The following is a 27924-nucleotide window of genomic DNA, read 5'->3' on the forward strand; positions in this document are numbered from 1 at the left end:
ACTACAGAGGGTGGTGAGGGGCTGGTATTGCTGCTGTGGGTGCCATCCCTGGAGGTGCCCCAGGACACGGATGGGCATTGGGCAGCCCAAGCTGAGGGGTAGGAAGCCCATGGCAGGGGTTGGGTGGGCTTTGCGGTCCTTTTCAACCCAACTGTGCTGTGATTCTATGACATGGTGTATGACAGCTGTAGGTGGCCCTGCTGGTGGCACTCAGTGACCCCCACAGTTCCAACCACACCGCATTGTGCTCCCTGGGCAGGAAGGACATCCCGCATCCCCTTGTTCCCAACAGCACGAGCCCAGTGCCCAGCACAGCCCACACTCAGCAATAGCAGTGCTATGTATCTGCTGCTTTATTGGAGCTGCAGAGGGGGAGGCTGGTGGGGACGAGTGGGCAGCCCTGTGGCACAGGCATTAGTTCTTGCCGCATGGGAAGGTGGTGCTGATCTTCCTGCAGTAGCAGAAGGCGTTGAAAAACCGGCAGTAGCAGGTGGCACAGGGGTCACAGCAGGGGATCTGGTGGCCCAGGCAGGACTCCAGGAGACGGACGCAACGGCGAGGGGAGCTCCGCTCCTCCCTGCCTACAGCTTGCAGGGCCGTGGACAATGCCTGCAGGGGAGAGGAGGAGAGAGATGGTCCACCCTGCTGCCAAGGAACGGCGTTAGAGAGCCCAGAGCCTGAGGCACCTCCATCTCAAACAGGAGGCTGAGATATCTGAATTCAGCTTGCTCCTAGAAGATACTTGGGGCTTGGTGCTGGACCCTGGTGATGCCAGTTCCTCTTCATGCTTTGCTTGCAGACCCCTGAGCGCAGGGGACCTAAGGCATCATCTGTGAAGACCTGCTTGGGATTCCCCTCTTCCCATCCAGCTGAAGCCTTCCTTCCCCTTGAGGTTACCTCCCTTCAAGGATCCTTGAATTGTTTGTCCATAGGAAAACAACCCTGGTCTCTCCGATCTCTCATTGTGGGATATTCCCCATGCCCTGCATCACTTCAGTGGCTCGGTCATCAACCCCTCAGGTCTCCATCTGCCCCTGAGATGGAAGTCTGGTCCTCTGCAGGGACAGCAGGGGCAGATTGCTTACACACCACAAGAGGAAGAGAGGTTGGCATTTCCTCCCAAAGGACCTGGCAGTCGTTGATTCTCTGTTCCTATTCCCCTTGGCTGGAAGCATTCTCACAGTCCCCTCTGATTTTTGGCTGAACAATTGGTCTGGCTGGAGCAATTTCGAAAGAGGATGTTTCACACCCCCTTGTCATTACGGTAATGTGCGGTGGGAAGGTTGGGTTCCCACAGTTTCTTAGGAAATGAAGCAGGGAAGCCTCGTCTGCCTCCAGCAGCTCCCCTCCCAGCTCCTGCAGCAGCATCCCTGAAGGCCAACCCCAAACAGAGGGGCTTTCCTGGCCCCTCTGTTTCCAGCTTCCCTGACTCCCAGCATGTCCACACTCCTCAGCAGGCAGCAAAGGGATGCAGCATCTCGTGAAGTGTTTGCTCCCAACCACCCCGGGGCACAGAGAAGCCTGATGTGGCTCAAAGCAACCCTGTTTGGGGTGTTTTTAGGAAAACAAAGACTCTCGGTGTGTTACCTGTGGTTCCAGCACGCTGCTTTTCTGCAGGAGGTTACCATCACCTTCATGCACCTCCATCTGATCCGAGTCCGGCCTGGGAATAGCTCCTGTGAAACAGAGAGAGGCTGGGCAAGGAGGGCACTGCGGGCTGAGCAGGAGCTCCCTGCTTCAGTTCTGGGGAGCTGGCTGTCCCAGGGAGGGCCGAGGATCGCAGGACTCACCAGCAAGCTCCACTGGCAGCTCCTTGGCCTTGTGCAGCAGGCTGGGGTAGCGGGCTCTGTCTGCCTCCTCCAGCCCGGAGCTCATCTTCTGCAGGGGGCTGTGGCTGAGCTCCGAGCTGAGGATGGCCTGGATCCCCTGCAGCAGCCCGTAGCACAGCAGCAGCGCGTTCAGCATGGTCCTGGGGCAACGTGCACAGAGAGCAAGCGGCCAGCGTCAGCCCGGCCCCTCTGCCAGCAGGGCTGCCAGCTCGGCTGCCTTCCTGCACCCCGGCTCTGGGCTGTCTCCTCCGTGCTGCTCCCCAGAGGTGTTTGGCAGCCAGTCTTACAGACAGGTACCCAACACCGTGGGCAGGAGCGCGGTGAGCGGGTGGGAGCAGCTTCCTATGGCTGCAGCCAGAGGCCTCCTGCACCGCCCTGGGCATTGCAGCTGGAGGCGCAGTGACAGGAGTGTCCCCAAAAAGGCCACGGGACATCCCTGTGTTTTGTGAAAGCTCCCGCAAGGGAGAGGCTGAGGCTGCCACGGGGTTTGGGCACAACAGACAACAGTGGGGCTTTGGGAAAATCACTACAGGGCGATGTGGAGCTGACAGAGAGCGGGCCTGGATAGAGGACCTCCAGGTCTGCATGTGACAGCAAAGGTCCTCGCAGTGGCTGTGGCAGCTCTGGGCCACACATTTCCCCTAAAGAACCCTAAAAAGACAAAAAAGCTTTCATGCAAAGCCTCCAGTCGTGCTGCCAGGAGCATCCCCAGGCGGGACCAGCCCCTCTCCCCTCCCGTCCCTCACTCACAGGGGAACCCAGAGCTCCTTCACCCCACAGTGCCACCCCACTCCATGCCGTGGGCACCCAGCAGGGTGCCCCGAATGCTCCCCACACCCACCCCTGCTCCGCAGCCCCTTCCCTGCAGACCCACTGACCTCCAGGCGGTGTGGGGCTGCAGGCACCGCTCTGCAGGGTTCGCTCCGAGTCGCTCTGCCTCGATGTCCTCCCTCCCCACATCTCGCCGGGAACTTTATATCTGCTCCTCGTTAATTAAGTGCCTCAGCCACATGACCCCGCTAAGCAGCAGGTAGGTGGGCTCTGCTGCAGACGGGGCTTTGTCTGGATGGCAGAGCAACCGGCAGGACGTGGGTGGGATGGAGTGCTGCTGTGCGGGGCTGCGGCCGGGAGCTGGTGCCCACTTGTCCCAAAATCCAAGCAAGCCTACGCAGCGATGCTGCTCCTGTGTTGGTACCCAGCGACAGAGGACCAGTGACGGACACGCAGCTTCCTCCTGTGTCCTCACACACTGGCAATGCTTCTGGCCCAACATCGGCCCCTGTCGCCCTTCCTTCACCAGCACTCTGGCTTTGGGAAGCCTGCTCTAAACGCCCCGTGTCCCTACAGCCAGCAAAAGCCACGGAAAGGAGCAGCTCTGATGCCAGAGGAGCCTCTGAGTACACGCAGCCCCTCTCCCTCATCCTTCTGCACGCTTTGGAGAAAGCTCTGTAGCTCCTGACACGAGCCCAGCCACGGTGCAGAGCTCATTACAGCCTCTGCTCCCACCACTGCCCAGCCGCAGATCCTCCAGGCTCTGACTGCGTCTCCTTCACTCATGCTTTCCAGGACCCGTGGCCTCAGATCGCTCAGCATCCCGGCCTCAGCTGCACCCCAGGAGGAAGGACGAGTGCTGTGTCCCACAGCTGCGTGCGGATGTGCTTCCTTTGGCTTCTCACCGCACCCAAACCCAAAGGAAGCTGCAGTGAGTCTGGTGCAGCCCCAGCCCCACAGCCACAGGGCCAGGAGGAGTCACCTCTGCATCCACCCTGCTCACATCAGTCCTCCTGCAGCCCCATACCCAGCTGGGATCCCTGCATCCTGCACCCATTTGTGACGCCCACACCTCACACCCATTTAGGTTCCCCCCCCCCCCCTACCCAGCTGGGTCCCCATGCACAAGACCCCCTCAAGCCCCCCTGCACAGCACCCTGCTGCCATAGCGGGACGCAGACCCCATTCCTGTCCCCTCAGCCCGCAGCAGTGACGCCAGCCTGGAGCGGGGCTCATTATGGGCTGCGGGCTTCTGGGAAGGCATTAACATTGCCGAGGCGGCCGAGCGCTGAGAGCTTTTTAATCTGCGGGTGCTCGGCCGGGCAGTAACGAGCTAAATGAGCAGCGCGCATCGCTTCCAGGAAATGAGCGGCCGCAGCGAGGCCATCCCGCACGTGTCCGAATGGGAGAGGGGGAGAGGAGCGGGCTGGAAGCCGAGCCGGGTGCGATGAGCTGCGCCCGGCCTCAGCCAGGATGCGGGGCGGGGGTGCGGGAGGGACGGGGGCCCTTTAAGGCTGCGGGCCGGAGCACGCTGACGTCAGCGGGGCGGGCGCTCCGGGACGCCGCAGCCCCGCGGCCCCGAGCTCCGCCGTGCGGTGAGTGCGGGACCCCCGGGGGTACGGAGGGGGCTGAGGGATGGGGGGACGGGGGGGGACGAGAGCGGATTGCGAGGGGTTGGACGTGGGGTTTGGGAGCGGTGTCTGGGGGCTGGGGGGGAGGTTGGAAAGGTGCGGTGGTTGTGTTGGGGTGCTGGGAGTTGGGGTGCGCTGGGGATGCGGAGCTGCGGGGGTTTGGGGCGCTGGGGTGCTACGGGTCGGGATGGCCGTGGTTGTTTTGGGGTGCTGGGAACTGGAGGGTGGCGTTTTGGGGTGCTGGATGGGGATTGGGATGGGGGTGCTGGAGGTGGGGATATCGGGGTGCCGAGGGCTGGTGGTATTGGGGTGCAGCACGGGGTACCGGGGGTCAGAAGGTTGGGGTGTCGGGGGGCTCAGTAACACCCTCATGGTTGGGGGGTGCTGGAAGTGGGGCTGTTGGGATGCTCGGGGTGCTGAAGACCACAGGGGTACTGAGGTGTCTGGGGACATGGCTGGTGAGGCACTGGCACAGGTTGCCCAAGGAGGCTGTGGATGCCCCATCCCTGCAGGCAGTCGAGGCCAGGCTGGATGTGGCTGTGGGCAGCCTGGGCTGCTGGTTGGTGACCTGCACACAGCAGTGGTTGATACCAGATGATCATCGCGGCCCTTTTCAAACCCAGGCCATTCTATGGTTCTATGATTCGGGGTGCTGAGGTGGCAGGGATGCTGAGAACCAGGCGGGATGTTGGGGTGCCTGGGGATGGGGGAGGTGGGTGCATTAGGGCGCCCACGGTGCCGGGACTGAGGTCCTGGAGGTGCAGCGCTGTGCCGCCGGGGCGCCGAGGGATGGAGGGATGCGCGGGGTCCCTGCGGTGGGTGCTGGGGTGCTCAGGAATCGCGACGCCCTTTGTCAGCACCCTCCGCCCCGCAGCGCCCGATGCCCGTCCCCACCCGGCGCCATGGCCGAGAGCAAGATCGCGGGGCTGTACGACCTGGAGCGCACGCTGGGTAAGGGCCACTTCGCCGTGGTGAAGCTGGCCAGGCACGTCTTCACGGGGCAGCGCGTGGCCGTCAAGGTGATCGACAAGAGCAAGCTGGCGGGCGAGGCGGCGGGGCAGCTGCTGCAGGAGGTGCGCTGCATGAAGCTGGTGCAGCACCCCAACGTGGTGCGCCTCTACGAGGTCATCGACACCCACGCCAAGCTCTACCTCATCCTGGAGCTGGGCGACGGCGGCGATATGTTCGACCACATCATGAGGCACGAGGGCGGCCTGGCCGAGCCCCGCGCCAAGCATTACTTCGCCCAGATCGTCCACGCCATCTCCTACTGCCACAAGCTGCACGTGGTGCACCGAGACCTCAAGCCCGAGAACGTGGTCTTCTTCCAGGAGCAGGGGGTGGTCAAGCTGACGGACTTTGGCTTCAGCAACCGCTTCCAGCCCGGCAAGATGCTCACCACCAGCTGTGGCTCGCTGGCATATTCAGCACCGGAGATCCTGCTTGGGGATGAGTACGACGCTCCAGCTGTGGGTAAGGGTCTGGAGGTCTCCCGTGCCTCCTGCGCTCTCGTTTATCCCCATCTTGGCATGCACGTGGGCTTGCGTTTCAGTTCCCTGTGGCGCTTCGGGCATCCGCAGAGCCCTGTGGGACAAATCCTGCCCCTGGGATGCTCGGCTGAGCACATCGTGGCCCTGGCAGCAATTGGATGTGGGAAGGAAACCTGCTTAGGATGCAGCCGCCTCCAGCTCCCAAAGTTTCCTCCGGGCGCTTCCTGCCGGTGCTTTGGGCCATGGGAGGAGAAGGAGGGCTGGGAGTCTGGCCAGCCCTGCAGGGAGCTGGGGCAGGAGGGCTGGGCAAAACAGTGCTGGAGCTCTGCAAGGAAACAGCCCGGTTTCAGCGTGGGGCGAGGGGAAGGATTCAAAGCTGAGAGCTGTCAGGGCTCGGAGGGGTGGTGGGAACACGAATACGCGGCTCTGCAAAAGCAAATCAAGCAAGGAAACTGGCACGGATGAGAAATTTTAAAATGCAGAGGCACTTAAGAAGCTGAAGGTATTAAGGGAGAGCCTGCGCTCAGCATCCTAAAAATAAGCGGTTTTGCAATAGGAAGAAAATCGGTCTCTGGGCTGCCAGGCGGGGCGGGAGCTGCGCACGGGGCGTCTCTGCAGCGGGGCTGCGTGTGGTCACAAGGAGGCACGTGAAGATGAGTGCTGCTGCAGCTGGCACAGGGCTGGCGCCCACCCCGGGGCAGGCCGGCCCATCCGGGGTGTGCTTGAGCAGCTGGGAAGGGCTGACCCAGCACCCGGGCTGTGGGGAGCTTTGGTGACACCGCTGCCCTGCTCCGGGGACGTCCTCCAGAGGGGCTGGCACTGAGGTGAAGGCTGCAGGTGCGTGCTGGAGCCCCATCCCTGTGGCACTTGGGCTCCAGCCCCACGGCCAGATTGGGGAGGCCTGCATGCAGCCGTCCCTATGCTCGCTGGGTGCCACAGTGCTGAAGTGCCACGAGGAGCTGTGTCCCGTGGGGGTCCCCGATCCCTGCCGGCTGGGATCCTTCAAATTGGGGTGACAGCTGTCATGTTTGAGCTTCCTCAGGAGCTTACTGACTCTCATCTTCCTCTTCCTCTCGCAGACATCTGGAGCCTGGGGGTCATCCTCTACATGCTGGTATGCGGACAGCCGCCCTTCCAGGAGGCCAACGACAGCGAGACGCTCACCATGATCATGGACTGCCGTTACACCGTGCCCCCGCACGTCTCCGCGCAGTGCTCCGAGTAGGCGCCTCTCCCCGCTGTCCCCGCCCCCATGGGAGCCCCGCGGCAGCCGGAGGGATGGGGCCGGGGCCGGGGGAAGGCGCTGGCCGCGCTCATGCAGGTGTCCCTCCCTTCCCCGGGCAGCCTCATCTCCAGGATGCTGCAGCGGGACCCCCGGCAGAGAGCCTCCCTGGAGCAGATCGAGGGCCACGCGTGGCTGCAGGGGGTGGATCCGTCCCCCGCCAGCCGCTGCCTGCTGCCCCTCACCTCGCACAAACGCGTGTCCCAGGAGGAGCACGAGATCATCATCCAGGCCATGACGTGCGGGCACATCGCTGACCGCGACGCCATCCAGGAGTGAGCGGCAGCCGGAGGGGGGCGGAGGGAGGGAGGAAAGGAGGAAAGGAGGGAGGTCTGGTGGTGCCGGCGTGAGCGCGGCCGTCGGGTTCTGATGCTCGTCCTTCCCGGTGTCACGCAGGGCGCTGGAGGCCGACCGCTACAACCACATCACGGCCACCTACTTTCTGCTGGCCGAGAGGATGCTGCGGGAGAAGCAGGAGGAGCAGAGCCGCCGTCAGAGCCTCCTCTACGACCTGGCCAAGCAGGTGCAAAGCAGGTGAGCCCCAGCCACCCCTCCACCGCCCCAAGCACCACGCAGCCGGGTGCCGACCCCCCTCTGCCCTTCCCCACGCTCAGGACCGACCTCTCGGACACGTTCGGCCCCGGGGGTGGCACTGGGGGCTGTCAGCCCGTAGCGGAGGTTCCTGGCAGCTCCCAGCCCAGCGGCGGGGACGGCAGCCGCGGCCGTCAGGCCCCCCGCTTGCTGCTGAAGGCTCCCACCATCGATACGGCCATCACCAAAAGCACCCCGGCCCTGCAGCAAATCTGCGAGGAGGAAGAAGAGGAGGAGGAAGAGGAGTGCAGACCCAGCGTGATGGAGAGGAAGAGCAGCTCCTTGAACCAGGAGCAGATGCGAGATTTCCTCCGTGCCGGGGCCCGTCGGCCGCCGTGCCGCGGGGAGGTGCTGGGCTGGGGGGCCGAGCCGGGGGGCCGGGCGGGGTACCGGGCCGCCAGCGGAGCCCGAGGGCCCCCGGAGCCGCGGGGGAACAGGAGGGGCGGCGCGGGGACCCCCGAGGGCAGGGAGGGCTCGGGGCGTCCCGGGGAAAGGGGAGGCGTCCCCGCAGCCTCCCCGGAGCCGAAGGAGAAATGCCCCGGGGTCCCCCGGGGGGCGGGGGGCAGCGAGGGGGAGGCGGAGAACGTGATAAAGCTGGACCCGGGTAAAGGCAAGAGCGGCAGCCTGAGGGAGCGGCTGATGCAGTTCCCGCTGTGCGAGAAAGCTCTGGCCTTCAAGATCCACCCCGGCCCCAAGGAGAGCCTGCTGTCCCTGGGGCAGTTCAACTGCTGCCACGTCATTTAGCCCCGCGGCCGGACGAGGGACGGCGGCCGTTTTTTAACTGCTAGAGATGATTTTTTTAAATAGTCTATTTTAATGTAACGACATGGAGACGCTGCATCCCCCGCTGAGCTCCGTGGGCCACGGCCACGCGTCCCCAGCCTGCGCTGTTACCCCCCGCCCCCACCACGCGCTTCCTATTTATTACCTCTTTGTTTTCTTGCTGGCAAGAAATGAACGCACGAGGCGGGGGCCGCCGCTCGGCCCGGGCTGCGCTGCACTTTGTGGATGGGAGCCGCCGGGAAGCAAAGTTCGTCGGTGCAATAAAACCGCGCTTCGGTTTGACGGCTCGGCTGCGTGTGCCGGGGCTGCGGGAGGGAGGAACGGGGAACGCGCCTAAAGGATAAAGCGGCGCCTGAACAGGGGCTTGAACCCTGGACCCTCAGATTAAAAGTCTGATGCTCTCCCAACTGAGCTATCCAGGCTCACGTGGGGCTCCTGGGCGGTGCTCGCCACGGCCCGCGGAGGACCCCGGAAGGATGCGGACGCGTTCTCGCTCCGCAGATTCTTTTCGTCCCGCCGCGGCCACCGTCCGCAGAGGGGCGGGGCTTGGTGCCGCCCGGAAGTGCGCGCCGCCCACGTGCGGCCATGGCGGCCCCGGCCAAGCGGCGCAGGGCGGCGGGGCCGGACCCCACGGCGGACTTCGTGGCGTGGTGCGAGGCGGCGGGCGTGGAGCTCAGCCCCAAGGTGAGCGTCGGCGGGGAGCGGGCCCGACCCCGGAGCGGGCGGAAGGCCGCGGGGCTGAGCGGGGCTGTCCCCGCAGGTGTCCATCAGCCGGCGGGGCACGGTGTCGGGCTACGGGTTGCTGGCCGCCGCCGACCTGGAGCCGGGAGAGCTGCTGTTCTCCGTGCCGCGCAGCGCGCTGCTGTCCCAGCACACGTGCGCCATCCGAGCCCTGCTGCACGACGGTGAGCGCCGCGCGGGGCCTCCCGGTGCTCCGCCTTACCGCGTCTTGTCCATAAGCGGGGCCGGGGGGCGGTACTGGCTCTTGGGTTCTCTGCTTTGTGTATGAGTGGGGCTGCGGTAAAGCGCAGGGCACGGCCCTGCTGCCTGCACCGCGATGGGAAAGCTCCTCTCTCAGGGGACAGCGCGGCCCTCCCTTCCAGGGCTCGCTTCAGTGCTTGGAGGAAGCCGTTCTGGTTTCACGCACGTGGGTGAAGTGCCAGCACAGGGCGGCAGCTCCTGGTCCTGCAGCAGCCAGGCCGGGGGGAAGCACAGAACGGCGTGAGAGACCTGGAAGGTCGTCTCATTTGCAGCCCTGCGCCGGGATTTTGCTCACTAGCAGTGAAGGCAGCCTATAAGCCAGGGCGTTTTCTCATTGCTCTGAGGCGCCGCTGCACACTTCAGTTCTGGGAAAATATATTTTTCAGAGCAAAAATGTCAGATCAACCTCAATTATTTATGTTTTCTTTGTTACCTCTGGTTGCGTAGCCCAGGAGTCCCTGCAGAGCCAGTCTGGGTGGGTGCCGCTCCTGCTGGCCCTGCTGCACGAATACACAACCAGCACCTCCCGCTGGCAGCCCTACTTCTCCCTCTGGCAGGACTTCAGCAGCTTGGATCACCCCATGTTCTGGTAAGGCGAAAGCCAGCAGCTCTGCAGAGGGCCCCATGCTGCAGCTGAAGGGATGTGGGGGTGCTGGGTGACTTCAGCTGCTCCAGCCCTGTGCGGCGCTAAATGAGGTTGCAACTCCCTGCAACAGAACACAGAGCTCCCCAGAGCACAAAGCTGCTGTTTTGAAGGAGTTCAGACCCTTCTTCCTAGGGGCAGATGGAGATAGAGCTGCTAGTTTTGTTTGCAACAGGCCAGAAGAAGAGCGAACGAAGCTCCTGCAGGGCACTGGCATCCCTGAGGCAGTGGACAAGGACCTGGCTAACATCCAGCTGGAGTACAGCTCCATCATCCTGCCCTTCATGAAGTCCCACCCCAACATCTTTGACCCTGAGCTGCACACGCTGGAGCTGTACAAGCAGCTGGTGGCTTTTGTGATGGCTTACAGGTGAGCGGGGAGGGTTTGCTCTGATGCAGGGGAGGAAAGATGAGCAAGGGGAGAAGAGGGTGGTGAGTGATGACAGGCTGCGTGATCTAAAAGAGCGCAAGAATCAACTAAAGCTTGCCCCGTATTGCAAGGTATAAAACAGGATTGTCTTCACGTGCCTTGTCGTAGCTTTCAGGAGCCTTTAGAGGAGGAAGATGAAGATGAGAAGGGCCCCAATCCTCCCATGATGGTGCCCGTCGCTGATATTTTGAATCACGTGGCCAACCACAACGCCAGCCTGGAATACGCTCCGGTGAGCGCCGGGGCCTCGCGCCCCTTCCCTGCATGACTGCCTCTGTGAGGCCAGGGCAGCGCTGCCACTGCCAGGGCAACAAGCGGGCCTGGATTCATTGTAAGCTGTTTTGTGTGACACACGCAGCTGCTGTTTGCTTTGTTACAGCCAGGAAGAATTTAGGATCAGGTGAACCTTCCTAAAGATGCTCTTGCTGCAGGACAGGACCCGAGGCTTGCTTCTCCTGTTACTCACTGTTGTTGCACAGAGAATATCACACGTTAGGCACATACCTGAATCACCTTCCTGGGGAAAACCAGCACCCTGCTCCGAGAAGCACCCCACTAAGGAACAGCAGGATTGCCACAGCTCTCAGAGCCTCTACTCTCTCTGCTTGCAGAGGTGTTTACGGATGGTTACAACACAAGCCATCAGCAAAGGGCAGGAGATCTTCAACACCTACGGGCAGATGGCCAACTGGCAGCTCCTGCACATGTATGGCTTTGCAGAGCCGTATCCAGGCAACACCAACGACACAGCTGACATCCAGATGGTGACCGTACGGAAGGCAGCGCTGCAGCGTGAGTGGCACCCTGGGAAAGGATGGGGCAGGGCTCGCTCCTGTTAAGCAGTGACGTAATGAAACGGGGCTCAGGGGGAAGGGAAACGAGGCTGTTCCACGGCTCTTCAGGTGCTGGGGCGATGCTACAGCTTTCTGCTTCCTGTTTCCCCTTCTGCCGTCACCACTACTGCAAACCGAATTGGGCTTGTAGCTCTGCTGTCTTCAAAGCAGGTGCCAAAAGCGAAGCACAGCAGCAGCTGGTGGCTGAACAGTGGGACTTCTTGTGCCAGCTGGAGATGGTGGGGGAGGAAGGCGCCTTCGTGCTGGGCTGGGATGAAGTGCTGACAGAGGAGGAGCTGTCCACGACCCTGAAGGTGAGCGGTGTTGGGTGGTGACCAGCTGGTTCAAGAGCTGCACGAGAGAGGGCACAGGCTGTGCTGCAGCTGTTAGAACCATGGCAGAACAGTGAAATGAAGGCAGACGAGCACATGAACTGTGTGACTGCCCTCTTCTCCTGGACTAACCTTCCCCTTCCTCCCCTCCATACTTAAGCTGTGGCTGTTTGGATGCTCTTCCACATCCCTTGGCATTAGCTATTCCTCTCTCACTGAGGCATAATTCCTCAGCTGGGGAATAACTCACCTGCCCCACAGACCGTGCTGCTCTAGGGAAGGAAGCTGAGGTGCTCGCACTTCCCCTGAGCTCCGTGGTTGGGTCATTGCAGGTGCTGTGCATGTCAGAAGAAGAGTTCAAGGAGTACAAGGAACAAGATGGCTGGGAGGAGGACAGTGAGGAAGAGGAAAGCTCGACCCTTTCTAATGCAGCTCTCTCCAGACTGAAAGCCCCTTGTAAGATGCTGCTTTATGACAGCGTGCTGCTGACCCTGCAGTCGTACAGGTCAGACCTGAGAGCAGAGCAGGACTTGCTCAGTAAGGAGGTTTATGAGAAACTGAGTCGAAGGGAGCAGCAAGCTCTGCACGTGCGCTACGGGCAGAAGAGGATCCTGCATCAGCTGCTAGAGCTGGTGCAATAAAAGCCTCACTGCCCCCAGAAATCAGCTGCCCAGAACTGTGCTCAGCCTTCAGCTTTCTCTTCTGCAGCAGCAAGGATGGGAGGCAAGATGGGCCCACTTGTCCCTCATACGGCTTCTGGCTTTTTAGCTACCTCTGCATAAAGAATGATTTTGCAGAGCACAGGAGCGTTCTTAGGTGCCCTGACAGTAAGAGGGCTGGAGCACAGCCGCCCCTTTCATCGAGAGGACTTGGTGAAACCCAGGTCTTGTCATGGTTGCTTAGGGAAGGCTGACACACCACCAGCATAACAAGTGGGTTCCCTCACTCAGCATCAGACTCGAAGCAATCACTGTGCCTCGTCCAGGTGAACAAGGCAGAATTCCAGCTGGTAGCTCTTACCACACAGAAAGACAGAGCAGAAGTGCTAAGAACTGAACAGCTCACCTAGACTTCAATAGTGAGCATTCTGCAAGCAGGAGCCCATCAGTTTCTGGCTTTCACAGAGGCTCAGAACAGCACAATGATTCCTCTCACCTCTGTAGAAGGCATTCTGTAGGTGCTGGAGACTCTGAGAGCAGCCACAGGTCTGCAGGTTGGGTTTCTGATACGTACCCTAACTCAAGCACCACTACTGTACATCATGTATAGCCTTCCTTTTCCCTTGGCAGCTTTGTAAGACAACACGCTGGAGGTTTGCAGGCCAAGCTGTGTTAAATAAAGGTGGAGTTTCTTACCCAGCCACTGCTGTCTATTCAGCAGGATGCAACCCCCTCCCCCCCTCAAGATGATCTCTACATTAATTTTAGCTGCAGTGACAGCAAACAAGCAAAGGTTAGCTGCAGCCCTACCTGTGCTGCTGGGGTCCAGAGTGCTTTAACATTACTGCAGATAATGGAGTAATGCAGTGGCTGTTCAGAGTCCGGTCTGCCATCCAGGCTTGGCTCTACAGCAGGCTACACTTCAAAGCAGGCACACAGCAGTGAATGGAAAGGTTATTCTTCCAGCCAGAGGGCATTACAAGCCAGGGCCCCTGCTGGCAAGGACACTGGAATCCCCACAGCTGGCACCAGCACACAGCACAGCGCCAGCTGGGGGTTCTTTCCCTCAGCAGGAAGAAACAAGGTCACCTGTACCCTCCTGCCTGCCCATGAATTTCATGTGACACAGGTTGGGATTCTGGCAGAGTCCCCTCTGCCTCTCATCCTCTTTTACACCAGCCTGACAGCTCCTAAGGCCTAAAGGGAACCAGATGCGTACAGCAGCATTAGTACAGAAGCACAGAGACCTTTGAGCTTTAGCAGAGCCAGCACTGGGAGCCAGTAGGACAAGTCAACAAGCTCACCTGCAGAGCTTGGCTTAAATAGCAGAAAAACCCTGTCAAATCTGCTCTGGATAAAGCTAGTTGCTGTTAGTTCTGTGTATCCTAACCCACTGCAGGAGGGAAGAGCAAGCTGGAGTGTCGGCTGCATAGCCAGAACGTCACAACTTGCAGCGAATCCCTCCTTCTATCTATGTTGTAAGGCCAGAGGAGCTTGCAGTGTTCATCCCTACAGGTTGAGCTAGGTGAACCAGCAGGTTTGCAGACGCTCAGTGAAGGGAGCGTTGTATCAGGGAGCGTGGCTAGGAATAAAGCTGGGCTGCTACCTGTGCTCTGCGTCCCTGCACCGCTGTCTCCTCTCTAGCACTCTGCTTGTCAGCTTCCCACCTCCACGTAACCATCGCGCCCCTCCTTCTGGCACTGAGAACCAAGGCTTCATCTGTTCACAGCAGGTCTTCCCTCTTCTCGCCAGGCAGCATCCAAAACTGGAAAACTGCACATTTTTGGATGGCTGAAAACAGAATTTTGAAAGGCAGTGACTGGCCAGGTAGGATGGAGCTGGAGAGAATAAGCAGAGTGGCACGTGCTGCATGTCATGACTTTAATGTGTAACTACAGTATGCATACATACAAGAAGTGGGAGAACTAAAGCCCAAGAACTAGAAAGGCTACAAAATACAACACGTGGACCAATACTTTACAAAACATTCAAAATCCTTACAAAATGGGCTGTATTGGTCCTTTGTTTCTTTAATTTTCTGTTTCTTTTTGCTGTTTTGATTTTTTTTAATTTTTTTTTTTTTTTAAACAAACTTATACTGTCATAGGGTAGGGAAAGGTCTACGTTGAGTCCCCCCTTCTCCAAAATTTACAAGTGTCAGAAGAAAAAAAAAAAAAAAAAGAAAAAGCTATAGGCCTGGTCTCTGGTTTCTTTACTAAAAACAGCTGACCCTCTCCCAAAGGGCCTGAGGTGTATCTTCTCCAACAGAAAGGAGGCGTTCTGACTGCCACACGGTTCTGTCAGCACTGGGAGGAAAGGGGAAAAATAACTCTGAAGCTCAACCCCCCCCCTCACTCCATAGTATGCCCATATTCCAAACATAGCCACTTTTTTTTCTCCCCCCCCTTCCCCCCCTTTGTAAAACAACTTTACTGATTTAAAGGTCCCCCATCCACATAAAGAAAAAAAATAAGTTACATAATAATATAACTGGCTTTTCAATATTCTTTGGGAGTCTGGCAATGTCAGGACAAGGAGGTCTGCCCCAGACAAGCACTTGGCATCAGCAGCTGCCCCTTTATTACAAGCTGGACAGGCACCAGTTACCCACTTGCCTTTTACACGCTTTGCACAAACCCAGAAGTCCAGACAAACGTTTCTGTTCCTTGTATTTACACTAGTTCAAAATGATATTCACAGCATCTTCTGCATTTTGGCCAAAAGTCACAGATTTGTTTCAAACTTTGGAACGTGCCCAAGGATTTTGACGCCAGGTCGGTTGCTCCCAATCGAGGGAGCTGGGAAGGTCAGGAGGAGCCTTACAGATTCTTCTGTCGGTGGATGGGACAGGGGCCTCCAGGCCGGCACGTTCACAACAAGATGCAGCTCATCTAACTGGCACCAGTCCCCTCCATTACTTGCTGGGCTTGCTTCTGCCCCATGCAGCACTGTGCAACCGACTGGAACAACCTGAACGCAGAAGCACAGCAGCATCAGTCGTCAACTCTGCTCTCCACCCGGAACCCAATGCACCACAGCTGCAAACACTCCCCAGTTGCAGTGTGCTTTAGCAAACATGTGGGCAAAGGAGCCAGGCTGTGATTGTCTGCAGTGCTACTGCATCATAAAACGCAGTGTGCTCAGCTCAGTCCCCATGAGAACACAGAAGAGCAGTGTTTGAACAGCATGTGCATTGTGTAGCAGGCTGCTCTGAGCCCTCTGTACTGCACTGTGCTCTCTTAAGAGGAAAGACTGAGGGAACTGGGCTTGTTTAGCTTGGAGAAGAGAAGGCTGCAGGGAGACCTCATGGTGGCCTTCCAGTGCTTGAAGGGAGCATATGAACAGGAGGGGAATGGCTGTTTGTTAGAGTGGGCACTGATAGGACAAGGGGGAATGGTTTTAAACTGAGACAGGGGAGGTTTAGGTTGGATGTTAGGAGGAAGTTTTTCACCCAGAGGGTGGTGAGGCACTGGCACAGGTTGCCCAAGGAGGCTGTGGATGCCCCATCCCTGCAGGCATTCAAGGCCAGGCTGGATGTGGCTCTGGGCAGCCTGGGCTGCTGGTTGGTGACCCTGCACACAGCAGGGGGCTGAGTTTAGATGATCACTGTGCTCCTTTTCAGCCCAGGCCATTCTATGATTCTATGATACTGATGGCAGCTCTGTTTCCCGCTCCAATACTTTTTTAAAAGATCTCCAGGATCTCCTCTGCAATGTAATGTTTTGCTGTGGAACAAACTTCCACACACAGAGGACAGGAAAAAAAATAATCAGCATCTCTCATAGCAGTTTGCTATGACTTCCAGCAACCACTTTGCATTCTGCTCTCAGGTTGTGTTCCCTCCTCTTATGGCAGGAAATGCTGCTTCTACTGTGAAGCACCCACAGCTCAAGGTGCAACGAAGCACCAGCTTCTAATACATTCCTTTAGTGATTTTGTTACTAAGTTATACTCACTTCTCAATTTCTGGAGCGCAGTGAACAAATTCATGGTTCCAGAACTTAAATGCTGGGTTTTTTATCAGCTCGATGAAAGTGATGAGGAGACCCCAGGGATGAGGCCTATTTACAATCAGTCGTTCCAAGAGAACCCTGCAGTCCAAGAACAAAACAGTTAGAACAGAAAGGTCTGAAAGGACCTGAAAGGACACAAAGAGTGAAAGCAAGAAGCTGAATGCAGGCAAGTGAAATGCATTCCCTCTCACCTGGTGATCTGCTCCTGGATAGCTTCAGTGTTGGCCTCTGCAAACAGGTAAAGCATGGTGCAGCTGAAGTAGTGGGTATGACTGTTGGGGTATCGCAGCTGATTGGCAATTGCATTCAGGAAGAGGTACCGACCTGCAGGGGAGAAGCTGTGAGTACATATGGTGACCCCTGCTCCAAACGTGAGAGGGAAAGAGAAACAAATAGCATTGCCTAAAATTAACGTTCCTAAGCACACCCCCACCCAGGTACAAGAAACAGAAACTGAAGATATGCAGAAGCCTCACCAGCTCTAGCTGGTGGGGCAGTAATCACAATTCTCATTAAAGTGATTTCTCCTTCCCTCTGCTTTTAATACTGCTCTGTATTTAATGTAGCACTGCTTGCTGTAGTTCACTAGCAGCTGCACGGAACGATCTGCATTTCTCATAGCTCAAATCTCCTTTAAGGCAGGCGTGACAAATCATAGAATCACAAGGTTGGAAACAACCTGTAAGATCACCTAGTCCAACCATCTCCTCATCACCACTGCCACCACCAGCACTACACCACAGCACACAGCACATCATCCAGATGCCTCTTGAACTCTGCCGGGGACGGCGCCTCCCCCACCTCCCTGGGCAGCCATTGCAGTGCCTGACCACTCTCTGAGAGAAATGGTTCTTCCTTATGTCTCATCTAAACCTCCTCTGATACAGCTTGCGGCCATTACCCCGTGTCCTGCTTGCTGCCTGGGAGAAGAGGCCAAATCCCTCTTCACCACAACCTCCACCTTCAGGAGGTTGTAGAATGCAATGAGGTCTCCCCTGGGCCCCCCTCGTCTCCAGCTCACCTTCGGTGTCCAGGTCCACTGCCAAATTCTGGAAGATGTCCATGTGTGCTGAGTGGGTAATGGTGCTCATGGAGGGCGTGCTGCCTTTGTTGTGGATGTGCGCAATGGCCTGAGTGCCCACGTAGAGCACCAGGGCATTAATCAGCTGGATGTTGTAGCGGTTGCCAGGTTCATTTGATACCTAATAGGGAAGATATAAAAAGCACTAACGTTCCATGTTCCTTCAGTAATTATGGGACAACATGTACAACAACAGCATCCTTGTTTATCTTGGTTTATACAGAAGGCAACATAATGTCTTGCCTCAGCCCTGGAGGTACTCGGCTCCAGGCTGGATGGGGCTGTGGGCACCACAGAGATGTCCCAGCCACGACACCAGTTGGACCTGGATGGGCTTTAAGGTCCCTTCTGACCCAAGGCATTGCGTACTCTACACAGCACTGGTGAAGTGCTGCCAGACAAGGTGTACAGCTATTGTACTCCCTGCTTGAAAGAAGAAAAAAAGATCAGGTAAAGGCAATCTGAATGCACCAGCTGTGCCATGAAACAGCCAGCACTCGTGTGAAGGCTTATCTGGAGCAATTCTCAGAGACTTCAGTCCTGAATCCTGCTGTAAGCTACACCATGTGATGTGTTCAACGAGTAGAGCTGGCCCACAGCTCAGAACTGGGCTTTAGGCTAATTACCCTCCCCTCCCTGCACACTTTTCCCCCAGAGCATTAGCATGCAGATCCACAGACTTCAAGAATTACCAACTATGAATTCATGCAGTCAAAGTTTAAATTCTAAAAAAAAAAAAAAAAAAACAACAAAAAACCTGCAATCAAGTTAAATAAGCTTGAACTGATACTCAAAATGCTGAATATCAGACAATGGCCTGGGCAAACAGTGCTGGAATCAGGTGATGGAAGCCACAGAACTCCTTTATCTGGCATGGGACAACAGTGAGCTTGAGACAGCCAACCAGATGGCATGCTTTCTCAGTGGTCTGCAACACTGCTCTAGAGGCATGCAAGCAGAAAAGGCCAAGGTTTAGATATCCTTACTTTTCACGCAAGTATTTGGCAGCTCAGGTAGATAAGATCAACTGCTTTTAGATTAAATCAGCTCACAGTTGCTAAAAAAAAATAATCACAACCAACATTCCTGTTTCCACCTAAGTTCCTCCTTGATGGAAGTACTCAGTTCTTCTCCTGAGTCTGGGAGTTCAGTATTTGGAGAAGTGCATTTTCAGGGGCTTTTCTACTGCCAGAAATGCATGCCTGCTACACACCACCATGATTCCTGCTAGGAAGGAAGGTGACTCAGCCAACAAGATGTGAGATTTGTCTCACAACACTTCTTGCATCCAGCATCCTCAGAAACCACTCACTTGTAAGTTGCTGCGCAAGTCAGACAAAAAAGTGACTGGAGAACGGGTTTTGAGATAGGAATCCAAGTCTTTCTTGAACTGAGGTGGCATCACGCCAGTGAAATTGGTGAGGATTCGTGGGGCGATGTTAATTTCACTCAACATGTCCACCTGACAAGAGAAAGCCCAGTCAGCTGAACCATAAGCAATTGGTAAAGGAACACATCACAGAAGCAGATCAGCATCAAAGCAGTGAGAGGAAGTTCGTGCAGCCACAATCTTTCCATGACTGGGAGACCAGTGTACACCCAAGCATCTAATTAGATCAACTCTTCTCAAAGCCTGTCCTCATTATGCAAGAGGCTGGCTTCAGAATGCTACTTTATCTCATTATTACGACAGGACAGCGTCTGTTCCTCATTAAGAAAAACAGCTCTGATTTAGTGCTCAGACATGCCAGCTCTCTGGCCGTTACACAGCCGAACTCGAGGCCTCACGCATCCTGCAGAGCACAAAATGTTGGTGCAGCTCAACACGTGCTGCACAAAATTCTAACAGCTGTCAGCTGAATTTTTCAAACAAAGCCACAAAGACTATTTCAGCAGCCTGTCAGTGAGCAGACAGTGCAGTGACAAAGATGCCCTTGCTCCGATAGCATGGATCAGTTCTAGGGACAACACATCAGTTTCCCTTTGGAAAAGCCCTCTGGCTTTTCATGCAGGCTCTCACTCATGCAGTTCACAGGTGATAAAAGTCTCAACAATGTCCTTACAGGTTGAACCCACATCTGCTTTGCAGGCAAGATAAAGATGTGCTGTTAGCAAAGCCAATTCAGAACAGAGGCGAGTTTTATGCTTCCAACTGCAACAAGCCCCACCTTTAGATTGGGGGTGAAAGGGTCTGGAAGCCTCATGTTCCGTGGGAAGGCACTCAGGATCAAATTCCTTAGCTGAATACAGTTAGGTGGGATGACATCGCAGAACCCATAATGGTAGTCACAAAGAAATTCTGGGAAATCATGCAACAAGACCAGCAACACACGCAGAGTGCCCTGCAAAACAAAATAATATCAGTATAAGAGTTGCCAAATTGCTGAAGCTGCTCGAGAGCTTGCAAAACCACCCTGTGCTGTGTGGCCATTACTCATCAACAGAAAGAAAGCAATCTAGGAAGGCAGCCTGTTTGTGTCCCACACCCATTATGCATCTAACTAAAAACCAAACCCTGACAGAACAGTAAACACCATCTCCCTACCAGAATATATTTTTCCACTCCAGTTCTACTTCCAGAAGATTTTGTTTGGAAGCACCTATTACCCATCTATTTACCTTGTACAGAATTTGCATAGGTTTGGTGAGTTCCACGTTTCTGAGAAAAGGAGCCAGGTACTTGAAAAGATCGATCAGTAACTGGGCATACATAGGCCAACCCTGCCAAGAAAAGACACAGCAAGTGGTGAGTGCACAACGAAGAGCAGCAACATTCAGGTCAAAGCCATAATTAGGCAGCTGTTCATATAAACCTGGATCCCAACTTTAGCCCTACTGCTCGCTCCACAGTGACAGCAGCACAGCTCATTTCAAGGAGCTTGGCTGTGCACTGGAAGCTATGGGTTTTTCCTGAACACTCAACACACTGTGCTGAGATGGCAGTGCTCAGCCTAGGCTACAGCTCTTCTAGACTTTGGCAAAGATGAGCTTGTTAAATTCCAACCACCCGATACTCAGTAGCTTATTGACATCAAGCCTCTCCTCCATGCAGTTAGGTTACTGTGAATACAGAAGACAAAAACAGGACAGCCATGCTACTAGTGCACTTCAGGAGACGTGAAAGCATCACACCAGGCATCCTTCTAGGTGAGCTTTCTATTTCAGAAAAGATGAACTGCAGCCACACCTTCTGCTGTGGTGTATGTGCCAGCATTCTTGCAATAAATATCCGATGGGAGATCAGTTCCAGCCAGGCATAAACAAAACCTGGAGCTTTTGTAGGCCTCAGGATGTGAAATGTGTTACTGAAAGAAAAGTTAGAGCAGGTTAGAAGTGCACAGCTCTTCATAACATTGAGCAAAAACATACACAGCCCTAAAAAGCAAGGTATTTCTGCTTCATTTCATCAGTGACCTTCCTTAAAACAAGCAAGTGGACAGTCTAAGGAGAACCAGTTATTCTGAATGCGATTAAGCCACCACACAGAACAGTCAGATAAGCCTTTAAGATGAAAAAAAAAAAAATACAATAAAAATCTTGATCCTACCAGGAAAGGACAAGCTCTGGGATCAAACACGTACCAGAATGCTGTGAGCGTCTGGAAGTTGATGGTCTCCAACACGTGCTCAGGAGCATTTAATTCCAACAGCAACATGATGAAAATGCGATGGTAAGGGAGCTGCTGAAACTCACCCTGCCGAACCTCATGGTCTTGCAGAAGAACTCCCACCACAATACCAAGAACCTAAAGAGGGCAGCATCATTCAGTGACGACAGCAACAACAGCTCTGCAGGTCAGACAGAAATCTCTGACAGAAAGCCACTCGGCACCCCGATATTCCCCTCAGTTTCTTGGCTCAGTGACCAAGGCTTTCAAGCCCCCATCTGATAATTTAGCAGTAACCCACGTTAAGCTGCAGGTATCTATGCCAGCCAAAGCACACACTGTTATCACTTTAAGCGCAAGGACTGCAGAGACAGTTCACAACCTTGTTCAGGAGGTTGATCTTCGTCACGGTGTTGGTCGCTTCCCCGGAGTGCTTCACCAGCAGTGCAATGAGCCGCACAAAGGCATCCAGATTGTGGTAGCACTTGGCTCGGATCATGGTGGGGTTGGCAGCAGGGTTGTGCTGCTGCTCAGCCTGAGCACGATAGCTGATTTCAACACACATTTCAGTGCAAAGCCGGAAAAAGCGGGTGATCAGGTCGTCTGTTTTCAGGATGCCTTGCTGGTGCATCTGCCAGGGAAAGGAAGAACCCTCAGAATTGTAAACGCAAGAAATCCGTCCTACAACTCATTTGAAAGACTTTTAACAAGCATTATTCCTCCCCAAGGTGAATGTTTTCAGTGCAACTTGATGGTGGCACCAAAATTTAGCCAGGTCTTTTGCTCCCGAACAGTCTTTGATCTTAGAAACCTTTCAACCATCAGCAGAGCCGAGAAGCCTGTTTGGTATCAGTTGTGCTACCAGCACTCAACCTTGCATGAAGGGTAGTAAAGGCAGCAGCAGTTTGGTCTGCTGGGCCTTCAGGAGCCCACGTAGGGCAGCACAAGTTGTGGGAAGGGCAGAATTCAGCCAGCAGCTCAGGAACCATTTGTGGCAGCACCCTGTACAAACTGCATGTGCACAACAAGCCTTCCTTACAGGAACACAGCATGCAGAAAGAGGTGAGGTTTTGGTTTTTCCCTCCATCTGAAGGAATTATTGTGTAAATTATTTAATAATCATCATCAAGAGACCTCTTTGTTAGCTACATTAAAGCCAAACTTTAAAAGTTTAAGGGAACCTCTGTGCTTTCAGCAAAGCATCTTCTGAACTCCTACTGCACAAAAATGAAGCTATAAAAGTAGCATAATCACAGACTTAGAACTTTCAATATTTCTGCAAGAGTTTTTTGTTTTTAGTAAAAGGGAATTCATATTTGCCTTCATAGATGTACACTTCTTACCCCAACACCCAATGCAAAGGAAGCCTCATCTTTCCAAGTAACCAGATTAAGGTAATTTAAACCAAAACTTTGTTTAATGCATTTATTACAAAATACTTCTTTTAAAAACCACATCTGACACCTGAAAGGAAAAAAATTATGTACAAATACTCCAGTCCCATGTATTCAGATTGCTATTTCACATCTGATCAAATACTTAAGAGGTAAGCAAATAAGTGTGGTCAAACAGTGAAGAGTGCCAGAAGTGCACTGTAGTAAAGTACAGTGTGTAAGTACACTGTTATGGTATAAAATGGGGTCACATGAGATGGGACTAAAAGGTAAAATCTCTTTAAAGCAGCCAGCTTAATACAAAGCATTTAGAGGTGGTGTTCTGCAGTACGAAACCAGAGTAGCAAAGGTGGCTACAAGCCACGACAGGCAAATAAAAACCAGAACACTGCAGCAGTCAAGGTCTTTATGCATATTTCCAAGCTTGAACTGCTAAAAGTGGCAGCAAAAACTAAAATTTAGTGCTAATATTACAGGAATGATAAATACCCAACAAATAATGCCCAACAAATCAGGGGTTTCCTTGCAGCTGCACTCATGCAGTGATTAGGAACACTTAAGGAATATCCTAAAACTAGGATGATGACTGCAGGTGCACAGGGAGTTGCAGCCCTCCATTTTGGCTGAGTGCATCTCCTCGTGGTCACACCTGAATGGCAGATGCACAGCTCATCCCATCTGTCAGGATGCCCCGGAGTGAACTGCTGGAGGGGTTGGCTGTTTAGATTTAGATTCCACTTTAGCTAATGAAGCTTCTAGTTTCTCCTCCCTAATGATTCCAGTTAGAAAAGATCATGTCCTTGTTCACATGATCTGAAACAATTCAGCTGCATCTCTGCAGGTAATTTACTCTGCAAGCTGTCAAGAGCTTTTACTGCTACTTACAAGCAGCAACATCAGCCAAGCTTCATTAGAGTCTGCAAGAACTACTGCTAACAGCCACCTCACTTGAATTTCTTATCCCACTGGACTTGTATCAAAACCCTGGGCCTGAATGGACAGCTGAGCACTAGAATATCTGTAGAACACCATCAGCCAAAGGGCAGAGGTTTCTACAAACTTCAAAAGGAAAGCAGAATTTTGACAGTCAACTATCACACCCCTGCAAGTTTCAAAGAAGCTGTCTAACATTGGTAATAACTGCTTTAAAATGGAGGGCATCACACCCTACTTATGTTGAATAAAAAGCACCTTTCTTTCCAAAAGCTCTACCTGTCCAACAAACGCAGAGAACGCTTTGGTGCTGTCGCGGCCCGCTGCAGCCGAATGGTAGAGGTTCACCCACTCCCTCAGCAGGTATTCTGCCTTCTCCCTCAGACCTGGTGGATCATCATATTCTGAGGCTTGGGAAATTCCAGAATGCATCATGAAATTGGGACCTCCGTGAGCACGGTCAATCATGGCTTCGTAGTTGGATCGGACCACTTCCATCAGCTGGGGTAACCTAACACGACACATCGGAGCAAGAGCTGGGTGAGAATTCTTTCTCCCAAACCCAAGAAGGCATGCAAAATGGAAGCACCACAAAATATAGTTCAAAGAAAGCAAATTCCACACACACGTAACCTTTTTATCTTCTTCACTAGCAGAATTAAGTCCTGAAAGCACGAGGAGTGGGAGGAAAGGCAAAAAGCAAAGAATGCTGACATCAGGCGAGCTCTGAGGTTACAGCAGTCTGTGAAACAACGCAGTGCAGGGAAACACCACATGCACTACAAACAGCTTCACTTCTGGGGACTTGGAAAGCCCTGAAGGGCTGAGATTTTGGTATGGCCATGCTCAAGAGCCTGGCTGAAGCACTGGAGTTAGTATAATCTGATTAATACCTTGTGATTGACACATTAATACATGAGAGTTAAAGATTCAAGGGCGACAACACTGCCTAGATTTGAGAAAGTAGGAATTCGAGGGGGTATCGCAGCACTGTGGCACTTAGGGGCACAGCACTGCAAAAGTCTTTAATCTGAAGTAATGCTGCAACTGCATTTTGACAAAATCAGAGCAATTACAGAAAAATAACAAAACATTTTAAACCAACGTGGGACTGCAGCCATAGAGGAAGTTTAAAGCTCTGTGATTTACCGGTACAGAGACACCAACTACGCAACGTTTCAAACCATAAATGAGCACAACAAATAATACACTGCATGGTATTTCAGGCTCACCCTTCTGGGGCATTCCCTCTGGAATGAGCGTTGATCCTCATGAGCGTCTCAATGGTGTGGAACAGATCTGCCTCCGTTACATGGGCAACACTTCTCTCATCCACAAGGAGGATCTTTACCAACTGCATGGCAAATGCCACAGCCATGTAGTTCAAGCCGTTCTCCATCGACTGCCAAAATTAAGAAGGCATTAGGATCACAAAGTTCAACATGGCTGACCACTGCTCTTAAGAATGACTGACACTTTCCCCCTCCAAAAAAGCAGGTTCTCTTTACCTGAGCCAGGTGAAGATCATACTGCTGCATGTTAACCAGGTGATTGCGGATCAGCAGCTCCACAGCTTCCACGTTGTACTTGTACTCATCTCTACATTCAATCAGGCACCTAAAAGAATGACGTTTCTTTTCACAAGTGTACTTAAACCACACAGTTGAAGTGAAGCAGATCAAGTCTAGCAAATATGTGCAAGTCTCTGCAAGCCACTGCAACTCATTGCTTGCTTCAGAAGTCTCTCTTCTGGAGCATTCTGGGAGGTAGTGCTTTGGGTCAAGCATTTGTTCCCCTGCTCCACCGGCCACAACAACCCAGAAAGAGCTTCACTTTGTTCAGCACGAGAAGCCCCTCTTCTGAGCACAAAGTGGCACAGCTGCCTAGCTGAAGCACAAGTGCTCCTGCTGCAGGCATATACCATGTCACATCATTTGTGACAGGACACAGAGTCTCTACAAAATGGGAAAAAGCAGGGCTTCAATCCATGACAGACTTCCATCACATTCTAGGATGAATCTGCATCAACAGAAACTTTAGTTCCTTTTAACATTAAAAAGACTATTTTTTTGTGCCCATGTTGAGGCAAATGAAAGCATTAACAAGCAAATGATTCGGAAAAACTCAGTAACTCCCAAAACTGGGGAAAGGTGACATCATACCCCTGCTGTGTCACAACTGACCTCGTAATCTGCTTGTTACACCACGGAGATCCATACGCACGGCCGTCCTGCAGAGCCTTCAGCACCAGCAGGTGACACTCACGGTAGCGAAGCAGGAGGTCAGCATCTGCCCCACTGGTGGCATCCAGTAAGCCCTCTACAGCCTAGAATAGATGCAACCTGTTAGCAGAGGGAAAAAAAACCAAAGCCTCTTCCAAATCTTACATAAACCACATCAGCTGCAGCTACCACTCAGCAGTCATGCAAATAACGAGTCAGTTTCTGCTGCAGCCTCTGCACAAGTCAAAGCATTCTGAGAAGCAATTCTGTGTATGCCTCATGGGAAACCATGTGAAGGAAGATGTGCATAGCCTGACAGGGGACACCTTCCAGATTCTTCAGACAAGGAGCTGCTGCACTCTGATGAGTCTGCAGTGGTCTGTATGACATGGAAGTTACTACAGAGGCACTGATGCCAGTTCATGTCACAGAGCTTACCACAACACTCCCCACCTGGTGTAGCTCACTAGGTCTGGCTGCAATGGGGTTAGTTCTCTTCAGAGCAGCCCATATGGTGTTAAGTTTAAGATTTGCTGCTGAAACAGTGTCGACAACAATATCTGGGCAGCTGCTGCACAGTCTGCACAACGCGTTAAGGTTTTCTCTGTCCCCTTCTGCCTCCCCCACAGTGAGAAGGCTGGTAGTGCACAACAGGGCGGGAGGGCGCAGGGCCAGCACAGCTGGCACAAAGTGATCACAGGAATATTCCATGCTGTGACATCATGCTCTGCGCAAAAAGCCGAGGGAAAGGATGATTAGGGGAAGGCAGTCACTGTGATGTTTGTCTTCCCAAGCAGCTGTTATGCTTGCTGAGGCTGATTTCCAGGAAGCAGCTCACCATCTGCCCGCTGATGGGACGCAGTTCTATCTAGTTTTAGTTTTTTTGTTTTTACTTCGTTTGTGCACACAGCTTTTCCTTCCCCTGCTAAGTCACCATCATCTCACTGCACGATTCTGCCTCCTGTCTCCCCCATCCAGCAGGAGAGGGCAATGCACGGGCAGATGAGGACCTATTTATCAGTTACCACTAAATGAAGCAAATCTGCTCTGTAAATCCAGCAAAAAGCCCAGTGCTACTCCCTTATAAGGGCAGTTCAAACGTCTTACTAGCCTCCAAACCATCTTCAAATCAGCAACTGCTCCCAGTTGCAAGAGCTTTCTACTTCTCTACCCACTTCTTCCTGCAGCAACCCAGCCACAGCATGCACCACGCCAAGCGAACAGAGCCCTTTTCCCCGCGTTATTTACTAAATCTCCAAAGACAGCACTTGTTCAGTAACATCCACCGACAAGCTCCACAGGATGCACGAAGACATGAAGTCACCACAACTGACAAGCCTAACAAGCAACAAACTTGAGGCCAGCTGGGGCAGAATTGTTAACACCTTCTGCAGCAGTCCGAGCGCAGCGATGGCATCACGGGAGTTCCGAGCAACCACCACAGCCTCCAGGAGGCTGCGCAACGCTTGAGCTTGAGGATTCATGGCCAGAGTATGGGGAATGGACTGCAGGTGCTGCTCCAGTTCTGTCATGCATTTGTCATAGATTTGTGCTACATCATCGGTGGCCCAAGCTTGCTGCTTAAGAGAAAGTGGGAATTAGTCATTTCTCACAAGGACCACATCTGTGAAACTCATATCGATTGGTTCAGAACTCACAGCACCCAGAATGTAGTCCTCTACAGTACTCTCATTAATTTAACTGCATTTCAAACACACAAACATCATCACGTTAAGCTGGAGAAATAACTAGCAAACAATTTTAGCAGTCCTTAAGATCAAGAATGCACTCAGGAACCTGTTAATTATCTCAAAACAAGAGCTTGCTGTACACGACCTTCCCCAAAAGTAACCTTTTCACTGCTATTAAAACTGCATGCAGTAATCCTAACTTGTACATCTGGCTCCAATCTGTTCTGCAAAAGCCTCAGACTGCTTTTAAGAACAGCTTTATGTTGCCATCAGTTGGACTTTAAGGCAATCCAAGATGAACAAACCTTTCAAGGTTTTCCTAAGCAATATAAACGTTTGATTCTTACTAGCCTTCCATCAAAAGACAAGCACTGCAACACTCATCAAAAGGGCTACTTAAGACAATTAGAAATCTCTACCTTCATAGGTTGAGCCAAGAATCCTGTAGGCTGAGTTAAGTCATTGGTAGGCAAGAAGCCGGGGACGTTACGTGCAAACTCTTCATAAACAGCCAGCTGTTTTGGGTCCACACCTCCAACCTTTGCAATACAGAAGACAATGCATTAACATCTTTGCTAAGCACCACGGCAGTAAGGAACGAGGGCAGTCTGTACAACAGGTAGCTGCTCACTCACTTGCATAAATAGTGACCTAACATTGGGAAGTAAGACTCTGCTGCTCTGTGCTGAGGCAACATCCCTCCTGCCAGACCTCCCAGCACGAGAATT

The 27924-nt window shown here is 53.6% G+C and overlaps 4 protein-coding genes and 1 non-coding gene across 13 annotated transcripts in view; 2 read left to right on the top strand and 3 right to left on the bottom strand.

Moving 5' to 3' along the window:
• Positions 1–187: 187 nt before the first annotated feature.
• Positions 188–7265, bottom strand: AGRP (agouti related neuropeptide). Of its 2 annotated transcripts, none has more exons than XM_052685440.1 (4): positions 2708–3687; positions 1791–1969; positions 1588–1676; positions 188–609 (listed from the first exon to the last, which is right to left on the bottom strand). In XM_052685440.1, the coding sequence occupies exons 2-4, from the start codon at positions 1963–1965 to the stop codon at positions 415–417; spliced, it is 459 nt and encodes a 152-aa protein (XP_052541400.1). In that variant the 5' UTR covers positions 1966–1969; positions 2708–3687; the 3' UTR covers positions 188–414. The 2 variants fall into 2 exon arrangements, with proteins under 2 accessions (XP_052541400.1, XP_052541399.1); XM_052685439.1 differs by lacking the exon at positions 2708–3687 and adding an exon at positions 7189–7265 and having other exon boundaries at positions 334–609.
• LOC128081792 (SNF-related serine/threonine-protein kinase-like) lies at positions 4115–8659 on the top strand. Of its 2 annotated transcripts, none has more exons than XM_052685413.1 (6): positions 4115–4195; positions 5106–5704; positions 6801–6942; positions 7066–7278; positions 7400–7537; positions 7618–8659. In XM_052685413.1, the coding sequence occupies exons 2-6, from the start codon at positions 5134–5136 to the stop codon at positions 8336–8338; spliced, it is 1785 nt and encodes a 594-aa protein (XP_052541373.1). In that variant the 5' UTR covers positions 4115–4195; positions 5106–5133; the 3' UTR covers positions 8339–8659. The 2 variants fall into 2 exon arrangements, with proteins under 2 accessions (XP_052541373.1, XP_052541374.1); XM_052685414.1 differs by having other exon boundaries at positions 4169–4195; positions 5089–5704.
• Positions 8660–8726: 67 nt separating this feature from the next.
• Positions 8727–8799, bottom strand: TRNAK-UUU (transfer RNA lysine (anticodon UUU)). The gene has a single exon. It is a non-coding gene; the product is annotated as a tRNA-Lys (tRNA).
• A 123-nt stretch (positions 8800–8922) lies between these two features.
• Positions 8923–14442, top strand: SETD6 (SET domain containing 6, protein lysine methyltransferase). 2 transcript variants are annotated; one of them, XM_052685423.1, is made up of 8 exons: positions 8923–9061; positions 9138–9282; positions 9806–9947; positions 10177–10371; positions 10540–10663; positions 11043–11223; positions 11433–11578; positions 11929–14442. In XM_052685423.1, exons 1-8 carry the CDS (start codon positions 8963–8965, stop codon positions 12235–12237), a joined length of 1341 nt encoding a protein of 446 aa, XP_052541383.1. In that variant the 5' UTR covers positions 8923–8962; the 3' UTR covers positions 12238–14442. The 2 variants fall into 2 exon arrangements, with proteins under 2 accessions (XP_052541383.1, XP_052541384.1); XM_052685424.1 differs by having other exon boundaries at positions 8924–9061; positions 11436–11578.
• CNOT1 (CCR4-NOT transcription complex subunit 1) overlaps positions 14277–27924 on the bottom strand; it is a 53482-nt gene continuing 39834 nt past the window's right edge. For 3 of the 6 annotated variants that reach the window (XM_052685373.1, XM_052685375.1, XM_052685371.1), the window contains exons 34-49: positions 27616–27735; positions 26891–27082; positions 25467–25609; positions 24792–24900; positions 24516–24685; positions 23563–23794; positions 21339–21587; positions 20931–21094; positions 20537–20654; positions 19969–20070; positions 19518–19691; positions 18662–18811; positions 17290–17470; positions 16460–16592; positions 16212–16346; positions 14277–15225 (exon numbers count right to left, since the gene is read on the bottom strand). In XM_052685373.1, the coding sequence (XP_052541333.1) occupies positions 15147–15225; positions 16212–16346; positions 16460–16592; positions 17290–17470; positions 18662–18811; positions 19518–19691; positions 19969–20070; positions 20537–20654; positions 20931–21094; positions 21339–21587; positions 23563–23794; positions 24516–24685; positions 24792–24900; positions 25467–25609; positions 26891–27082; positions 27616–27735 (2451 nt within the window). In that variant the 3' untranslated portion in view covers positions 14277–15146. Of the gene's footprint in view, positions 15226–16211; positions 16347–16459; positions 16593–17289; positions 17471–18661; positions 18812–19517; positions 19692–19968; positions 20071–20536; positions 20655–20930; positions 21095–21338; positions 21588–23562; positions 23795–24515; positions 24686–24791; positions 24901–25466; positions 25610–26890; positions 27086–27615; positions 27736–27924 lie in introns of all 6 variants that reach the window. The other 3 variants (XM_052685372.1, XM_052685374.1, XM_052685370.1) reach the window with 1 other exon arrangement.

This window comes from Tympanuchus pallidicinctus, unplaced genomic scaffold (assembly GCF_026119805.1).
Source record: "Tympanuchus pallidicinctus isolate F22 unplaced genomic scaffold, pur_lepc_1.0 scaffold22, whole genome shotgun sequence".
In the NCBI taxonomy this organism is placed as follows: domain Eukaryota; kingdom Metazoa; phylum Chordata; class Aves; order Galliformes; family Phasianidae; genus Tympanuchus; species Tympanuchus pallidicinctus.